The 9476-nt window shown below is 39.1% G+C and overlaps 1 protein-coding gene across 1 annotated transcript; it reads left to right on the forward strand.

Moving 5' to 3' along the window:
• Positions 1 to 5432: 5432 nt before the first annotated feature.
• LOC136838015 (uncharacterized) lies at positions 5433 to 9268 on the forward strand. The gene is made up of 6 exons (XM_067102879.1): positions 5433 to 6518; positions 6866 to 7409; positions 7550 to 7733; positions 7893 to 8438; positions 8768 to 8987; positions 9128 to 9268. The coding sequence occupies exons 1-6, from the start codon at positions 5433 to 5435 to the stop codon at positions 9266 to 9268; spliced, it is 2721 nt and encodes a 906-aa protein (XP_066958980.1).
• The last annotated feature ends 208 nt before the right edge of the window (positions 9269 to 9476 follow it).

Raw genomic sequence — 9476 nt, forward strand, 5'->3', positions numbered from 1 at the left:
ATCGAAGGAGGATGTCAGTACTGCCATAGGAACAAGGCGGTTGTCGTATTGGCTCTGTCTTGATCGTCCGGCATTGGACTGTGGTCCTCATTGTTTGAGGAAGTGTTCCTGTTTGCTTTGTGCATCAGTGTTATGCTGTTCTGCTGTTTAATTGTATTATGCTACCTGTTATTTTTTACTGTTGATTGCTTATTATTATTATGCTGATTATTTCGAGTTTGTTATTAATTGTTATTATGCTCCCCACTGTCATTTATTATACTTTTCATGTATTGCTGTTACTACTGTATGCTGTTTTAGTGCTATTTTGAGCCGTCTATTTTTGCTCCTTAATTGTGTGATATGACTATTAACTTACAGTATTTAAAAGTTTTGATTAATTTGCCTGTTTTAAGTGTACTTTATGTTAATGATTATTTTGTGTGTTTTCGCCACCCAGAACCTTGACTCACTGTAAATATGTAAATAACTAATTTGTAATAAACTAATATTAAGGTAACTTTTTTTGTATTTGTTCTGCTCCTCCCTCCTTTGTTTGTCACCTCTCGTCAGTCATTACAGCCCAATTGCTTGTTTCGTTTAGAACCTGTCGATCTCGAGAGGCGAGATCGTAATAAGCAGACTTAAAAATTTCAACAGATCGCCAAGTAAAACAAACTATGCAAGTTGCCCAATTGCATATGGGTGGGTCTGCAGCTGGTGTAAAACTTTTATGAATACGGTATTAGAATTACTGCATAACATTCTACAACAGTTACTCTACACTGTGTCTTCGAAACCTGAAAATATTATGCACTTCTTTACCACGTGAACATGACACCCCAAACTGAACAAAATAAGAAAAGAAAATGAATAGAGAAAATAGAAATGCTGTGCTGCCTGTACCTAGTAAGAAAAGAAAAAAAGCCCTTCAGAAAGTTATGTCAAGTGCAAAGCATTTCATTTTTACACATGAAAACATCAAAACAGGATTAGGGTAGCGAGTAAAAAGATGGCAATTTTTTGTGTGTTGTTCAGAGTTTCTGAAACCCTTTTTCAAATACAGATTTTTATCATTTGGTCCTGGAATATTCTTCAATATTAAGATTTATGTATAAAACTGAGGAAACCAGTTGTTGCTTTGCTTTAAGTTGCTTGCTGAACGTAGCCCATTTCATCATAGAACGTCTGAACACAGTCATAATCATTGGTGAGTGAGTGATTACAACAGTCTTGCTCTAGTAAAATCCACCGGTATGCCTATGCCCTTTTAGCATACTTCAACATGACGCTTCTCAGTTGATAATGTTCTCAAGTCAGGGTCGTTTGAGTAGGGTGAAAATAATAACAGTGTATTGACTGACAGACAACACTTCAGTTACTCTATACAGCCCATTTACTCGTCTACCATGGTCTGCCGATATGCGAATGAATCTTTGTGACTACAGTAGTCTACATATATTCTGTTTTTGTGATTTTTGTTTCTTCTAATATTTTTAAATATAATTCATGCACTTCATTCAGGGGCCATATACACGAGTTCTAATTACTGTTTGGCAAAAGATCGACAACCTTTTTCTGGGATTAGGAGAGGCACATGAAAACCTTCCACTCCGGCCTCTTGCACATCCAAAGCCTTGACGAACATTTTGCATAAAAATGTTCCAAGAAGTTTGAGAACTTCATCCTGACTTTATTGCACTATCTTCTGGGAACTTTGTAGTAAAGAGATCCAATACTTTCCTATTTTCTGTATCATTATCCATTTTTTGTATCAGAGTTTCCTCCAACTGTTTGCAATATCTTGAAAATATTTATTGCTTACTCTATAAGACAGTCCAAAGTAAAACTGTGGAAAGAACTGATCTTCCACCCAGAACCCATAATATCATTCCAGGAACTATGAATTTAAGGATATAATATTTAGTTCATTTGAAATTGTCTAGTTAATGTATTGTAATATGGAATTTATTGGGTTCATTGTATGCATTATGCAAACCTTTTTTCAGTAACTTGTGATTTGACTGAAGGCTGTTAAACAAAAAATGACATGCAATGGGTTGTATACCCAACATGTATGATTCTAATGTGTCTGTTAACTTTATTTTTAAAAATTTATTTCACTGCCTTTCACTGTTCTTCCCCTATTTTGCTTTTCCATATCTGTTGACCTCATAATCTATGTATTTAATAGTTTACCTCAATTGCCAGGGTGATGTCACTTCCACATTTTTAAAGAGTACTGCATTGGTGCAAAATATGAAGAGATGCAAGTTGACCATCAAAAAATACTTGCAGAAGACTGCTACTGAGTGTGTTTGAACTATGGTCTAAGGGATCCACTTGAGTTACATTCAAGAACTAAATGCATGTGTCCTGGTTTGTTTTGTTTTGTTGAGTGGGTGCTGATGGCATGAATTGGGGGTATTCAGCAGGATGTACTAAAACGGGGTGTAGTGAGCAGAATGTAGCAGTAAGGGCTAGACCCTTCTAGAAACTTGTAGGAAGACCATTAGAAAGCTCCAGGTGACCAGGAGCTATATAAGGCAGTTGATAGCATTCGTTTTGGGCCAGCTGGTTGTAGGTCAAAAGAATACACACACACACACACACATGCACCTAGTCCCAATTGGAAGTGGATTTTGAATACAAATAGTGAAGCTTTTATTGAAAGCTCTCTATGGATATTGTTAGTGACTGAATTTTTCATCTTATCACAGTGCTCTTAGAATGCATTTGCTGACACTGTGTGCAAATTAAAAAGTGTGAATAATTATCCCGGACTGGCTTAGTCTGGCAAGAAATTGGTTACGTATAGTATTTTTGTAAAATATTTGTTGACAGTACCTTGTGCGTAGTGTCACTTTTGATTTGTTGTGAATAAATTTTAGGTTAAATGAAAACTCATGTTGATTTCGTTGCTGCAACATCAGAGGCTCATTTTATTTTATTTCGTAACAAAACTTTCAGCAAACGGAGTCAACAGGCTAAAAACCCAAGGGAAATCAGTCTGCAAAGAAGATCTAAGTGTTTCAAAATTAATGACGAGGGAAGAGGAAATTAGACTTGCACCTGAATTCAGGAGATGTCAACAGAAAGCACGAATTAGGTGGCTCCTTGCTTAAGTATCTGGAGGTCAGGATATTCCACAGCTGCACATTTGAGGCAATAGGCATTATTTCAAAAAGATTTTTTGTCAGATCCCGTCAAAAAGTTGGCGTAGGATCATCATTCTACTCTTCCTGTTTGTAAGGTGTCCCACAAGGTAGCTTGCTAAGTCTTACTCTGTTTGTAATAGCAGTCACCCACCTATCAGGTGGGGTCCAAGGGTCAGTCATCATTTGCAGATGACTGCTATCTATGGCAACAGATCTACTGCTTCAGAAGCATATAGATATTATCTGACCAGCAGGGTTAAGCAGGCAGTGAATATATTGAAGGTGGCATCACATTTTGACTGGGGCGCTGACTAAAAACTGTACTTAGGCTTTATATATCTATGTTCAAGCAAGTAAAACTAACTTTAAAAAAATTAGATGTAGTACATAACTTTGGATTTCACTTTAGTACAGGGGCATACAACACTTTCCCTGTGGCTTGCAGATACAGTAAGTGAACTCAGGCTCACCTCTCCTTTCAATCTGCAGGAGAAATTAAGCATAAGGTACGATTCCAAACCCTCAAGTTCTCAAAGCAATTGAGAATATTTATAAGTATGTGAAAACACCGGGAGATCGGACAGCAAATAAACTGCGACTGCCCGAGCCTCTGGAGGTAAGACTTAAAAGAGAAAGTAGAGATGTCAGTATATTGTACTGACGACGCCAATGGCACAGGTTCCATGCCCCTGTTTAAGCATCACTTTCGTTTTTACATAAATTTAGATCACCCTTGTTTCTTTTTAGTTTTAAGTATTATTCTTAAGGAACGCCAGTGCTTTGTAAAAGTTAAGTGGAAAGTGATTTTCAATATTTGTTTACAGTTTTTGACTCCTCCTCCCCGCTTGTTTACATTTATTAACTGCCGTGTTAACGATTGCTTTGCTATTTTATTTTTCGAGTGCCATTGGACGCTGGTGATCGACGTTTGGCCTGAATGTCGAGGCCCGATCAGTGTGGGTTTAACTTCTCCCTGGGTTTACTCAGCTGGTGCCTTTTGCATATTTTCTTGAATTCTTTAAAATAATTTTGGATTTACGTCTTCCTTCGTGGGTGCTCTCCTGTCACCTGCGACGTGAGCTTCCTACTCTACGTGGCTCGCAGGTACTTCGGTCACTTACGACGTCTTACCTGTTGTTACCCTGGTGAGAAGGATTTTCCCAGGGTGTTGATGGCGTCGCTGTTCTCCGCCATCAACAGGAGTTGAATCGTGACTTGGGCTCTTCTGCCAGGACGCCTTTAAAGCTGCTGTTGGGAGCAAGTTTGCTAGTGAGGAGGCCTGTAGGGTGGCCATACCCAGGTAAGAGTGATAGTCTCTGTTTTGCCGGGCAGGACTGCCTTAGTCACTGATATTTGACCTGGTGTGTGTGACCTCTCTTGGCAGCAGAGATAGCAGTTAGATCACAGCCTTCAATATTGCTTCGTTCTGTTTCTCTAAATGTGAGATTATTGTTAAACTATTATTATATGTTATCATTTAATTATATTGTCTTGTAAAGGTTCGTACATTGAAATTTAGTTTTGTGTTGATAGGTAGGAGGTTAAGTGTTTTTCTTGCTATTGATTCTCTGCCTTCCTTCACTTACTTTTATTAGCTTTAGGTTATTGTGTTCCGGTCTGGGCAGCAAAAGTGTTGGATCCAACCGATTATTTGTTAATTTTCTTTACTGTGATAGGGCTTAGTTTTATTAGCTATAGGTAATCCTACGGGATTTGTAAAGGACTGGTATTTGTCCTTTTTGATTGTTATTAAGGTTTTGGAAATATCCCACAAGGTTGGTTTAAATTTTGTATTGATTAAGTATTAAATATTGTTAAGTTTTCTTGGGTGTTTGTTTCCGCTGACCTTTAGCACTGAGTCACATTTATTACTGATAACAATTCAAATATAATTTAAGAACTTGCATAACAACCTCGAGGGTTGTAACAATCTGGCGACCGTGGCAGGATTGTTCTCAGGTGTACTCAGTGTTTTGGTCTGTGAAACAGCACTTGGTTAATTTAACAATATTTTGTTTTAGTTATTGCCTTTCTCCCTTGCTAGTTTCAGTACAATGGAGGATTTTGTGTTTGACCCAGCAGAATTTTTAGGGTCTGCTGACTGTATAAAACATCTGCCAGTTTTAAGTAAAGATTATTTGGTAAGTTGTGCCGGGTGGTTGGGTATTCCACTGAGGGCAGTGGGTACAAAAAAATGCCGTTAAAAGTAAAATTGCTCAAGGTCTGGCTGAGGCTGAACATTTGGTTAGGAAAAATGAGATTGCAGGTGGTAGTGACTCGGAGCATGAGGGTAGTATGTTTGAGGGAGAGATTGATGATGATGATAGAATTAGTGTGAGAGCAGGTTTAACATTATTTGATGATCCTCCACTGACAGGAACTGTTTTTGAGGGCCCTTCAAATTTGCCTAAGAAACAAAATGTTTCTACCAACCCTTTTGTAGCTCCCGCAAACCCTGCGCCAGGTAATTCTCTGGCTCCTGTCAGTCCTTTTGGGGAGTCCAAAGAAGATATTGAGTTAAGTTTATTATGCAAACGGATTGAGCTAAAGAAATTGGAGTTTGAGGAGAACGAGAGGGCGAGGCGTCATGAGGTAGAGATGGCTAACCTTAATATAGAAATGGCTAGGTTGCAGGGCGCAAATATGGTCAGTTCCCCTCGCGGTAATTTCAGTGATAGATTTAATCTTGGTGCGGCATTAAAGTTAGTGCCTGTGTTTGATGAAAGAAATGTCCCCGAGTTTTTCAAGGCTTTTGATCATGTTGCCACCCAGTTATCTTGGCCCTCCGAAATGTGGACTGTTTTGATTCAGTGTAGGTTGGTGGGCAAGGCAATCCGGGTATATAATACCTTGGAAGAGGGAATAGCCTGGGACTATCAGAAGGTCAAGTCGCTGGTCCTTAAAGCATATGATTTGGTCCCGGAAGCCTATCGCCTTAAATTTAGAAATCTTTCCAAACAGCCCTCTCAATCATTTGTGGAATTTGCAAGAGTCAAAGAGGAACAGTTTGATGAATGGCTGAAGAGTCGTCAGGTGGTTATTTTTGCAGCGTTGAGGGAATTGATGCTTCTTGAAGAATTTAAAAAGGCTTGTAGCAAAGAATTGAGGGTGTATCTGGAGGAGGTGAAAGCTGTTAAATTGAGTAAGGCTGCCCAAATTGCCGACGAGTTTGTTTTGACCCATCAAGCTAGTTCCAGTAATTTTGGGCATAGAGATTTGATTTTTCAATCTGCTAGGCCCGGTAACGTTGAAAAAAGGAGAGTAACTTTTGTGTCTTCCCCTGATAATTATAAAACTAATAATAATGATAATCCAGGAAAAGTCTCAAGTGGGCCGGCTGCTCGTGTCTTTTTCAAAAATAACAGGATTGGGTCTAATACAGTAATAATAATAATAATAATAATAATAATAATAATAATAATAATAATAATAATAATAATAATGGGAATAATTGAATAAGGGGCACTTGCTACTGGTGTAATAAGCCGGGTCATTATCAGTCTCAATGTAACGCCCGAAGCAGGTACCTTCAAAGAAATGGCAATAATCCTGTGTCTTTAATTTCCCACAGGTCCATAGTTAGCCCTCCCAAGGTTGAGAAAAATCTGGTAGTTAGTAGTAGTACTGATAGTAGTAGTAGTAGTAGTAGTTCGTCCTCCGGTAATAAGGATTTGTGACTCCATTAGGATAAATATGTTTGGCCAGGTAAATTGACATCTGATTCGCAGACTGTTCAAATAAGATTTTTGATAGACACAGGTTTGGCTCGGTCTCTGGTTTTGAAGGAAACCTTGAAAGGTTCGTGGAAATATTCAGGGAATTTTGTTGTTCTGGGAGGGTTCCCAAACACGGTTGTTTCGGCTCCGTTGGTGGAAGTCAGGCTGTCGTTCCCTGGATATGATAAAGTGAAAGAGTTGGCGGTCATAGAAAGTCTTCCTATCCCTGGTATTCATGGCATTTTGGGCAATGATATGCTGAACAGTAAGGGACAGGAGTTATTCCCAATATTGTCCATGCATGCTTGCCCCGTGGCCGTAACAACCCGTGCTGCAGCCAAGGCTGCAGACCTAATCAAGGATGATGATGAATTAATGTTAAGTAGTTTAGAAATAGACTTAGAGAGGCCCAGGTCTGTAGATAGCAGTAGTAAAGATGGTAATATTGATAATGTTTTGAAACCCGATTGGGACAGGTTGTCTTTCATTGAAGCAGGGAAAAAGGAATTTAATTTTGATTTAGGTGACACCACGGATCTGACTAAACCTAGGTTTTGTATGATGAATGGTTTATTGTACCGAATTAGTCGCCCCCTACTGATGATCTGAGCAGGACATCTCGTGTCGAACAAATTGTCGTCCCGTCTCGGTTTCATAAATCTGTTTTGAGTGCTGCTCATGATAATTCTTTTTCAGGCCATTTTGGGGTATGGAAAACTTTTCGAAAGTTGGCAAAATGTTTTTGGTGGCATGGATTAAAATCATCTGTGAAGCAGTTTGTAAAGGAATGTGAGGTTTGTCAGGTTATGGGAAAACGTAATCAGATTATTCTTAAAGCCCCTTTAAACCCTAATCCTGCTATCGGTGAGCCGTTCGCAAAGTTAGTTATTGATGTGGTGGGACCACTACCTAAAACTAAGTCTGGTTTTACGTGTCTTTTAACCATTATGGATAGGGCTTCCAGATTTCCCGAGGCATTCCCTATGAGAAGAATAACATCTAAAATAGTTTTTGAAATACTTATAGAATTCTTTTCCAGGTATGGTCTCCCTCGTGTTATTCAGACCGATTGTGGTACGAATTTCACGAGTAAGGTATTTAGGGGTAAATATGCTGAACTGGCCATTCAGCACATTACCAGCGTACCTTATCATCCAGAGAGCCAGGGTGTGGTGGAAAGGTTTCACCAGACTCTTAAATCTATATTGAAGAAGCATTGTTATGAACAGGGTGATGAATGGGATAAAGTGCTTCCCTTTGCTCTCTTTGCGCTTAGGAATCACCCAAATGCCTCCACTAGTGTAGCTCCCTTCGAACTGTTATTTGGGCATAAGGTACGTGGTCCATTGGAAATTTTCAGCGAGATACTCGAATCTGGTCGAAGGGGAGATGTGAAAATAGGGGAATTTGTAGAGGATTTGAGAAAAAGGTTATCTAGTGCTTGGAAGTTGGCCCAGGAGAATTTGAGTTCTTCTCAGGCTGTTATGAAATCAAATTTTGATAGAAAAGCTAAAGCACGATCGTTTGAGCCCGGAGAGTTGGTTTTGCTTTTGAGTATGGACATGGACAATTTTCTTGAACCCAGGTATAAGGGGCCATAGAAGGTATTGAGGAAACTGTCGTCTGTAAACTATGAGATAGAGGCTCCAGGAACAAGTCGTAAGTGCAAAATATTAAATATTAATAGATTAAATCCATATCATTGTAAGAGTCTTGATCCTCTAGCATTTGTGTATGAGCCTGTGTCCATAGCTATGGAATTACCTTCTGACGAATCAGATGACTTAATGTGTCAGGTACCTTCAGATGCTCTTTTTGACAATGTACAAAATTTAGAAGTTTTGCAAGAAGGTTTAGAACATTTGGATGTTAGTCAAAAAAAGAATGTGCTTAATTTAATTTATTCCTTTTCAGATTTATTTCAGGATTCCCTGGTCGAACTAATTTCCTCCAGCATGATGTGGATGTGGGAAGTGCTTCCCTTGTTAAACAAAGTCCTTATTGGTTGAATCCCGTAAAAAGGGATATAGTCGATAAGGAGATTAAGTATATGTTGGAGCACAACCTCATTCAACCTTCAGTTAGCCCATGGAGCTCCCCTGTAGTTCTCGTTAAAAAGCTGATGGGAAGTTCCGTATGTGTGTGGACTACCGGAAGGTGAATGCTCACACTAAAAATGACTCTTTTCCTTTACCTCGTATAGATGATTGTCTTGATCAGATAGGATCTGCCAAGTATATTACTAAGTTGGATCTATTGAAGGGTTATTGGCAGGTTCCTTTATCTGATCGAGCTCGTGAAATCTCAGCTTTTGTTACCCCCTTTGGTTTGTATGAGTGTAAAGTGATGCCCTTTGGAATGAAGAATGCTGCAAAGGCTTATGAATCGGGTCATTTGTGGTCTGGAAGGTACTGAAATTTACATAGATGATTTAGTAGTTTATAGTAATGACTGGCATACGCACATGGTACGGTTGCGTAAAGTCTTTGAGGTTCTTAGAACTGCTGGTCTTGTTGTAAATCTGGCTAAGTGTGAGTTTGGTAAAGCCAAGGCGTTTTATTTGGGTCACGAGGTTGATTTGGGTCAGGTGGCACCTAAGCAAGCCAATCTCAAGGCCATTATT

The sequence above is a fragment of the Macrobrachium rosenbergii genome, unplaced genomic scaffold (assembly GCF_040412425.1).
Source record: "Macrobrachium rosenbergii isolate ZJJX-2024 unplaced genomic scaffold, ASM4041242v1 13908, whole genome shotgun sequence".
NCBI lineage: Eukaryota > Metazoa > Arthropoda > Malacostraca > Decapoda > Palaemonidae > Macrobrachium > Macrobrachium rosenbergii.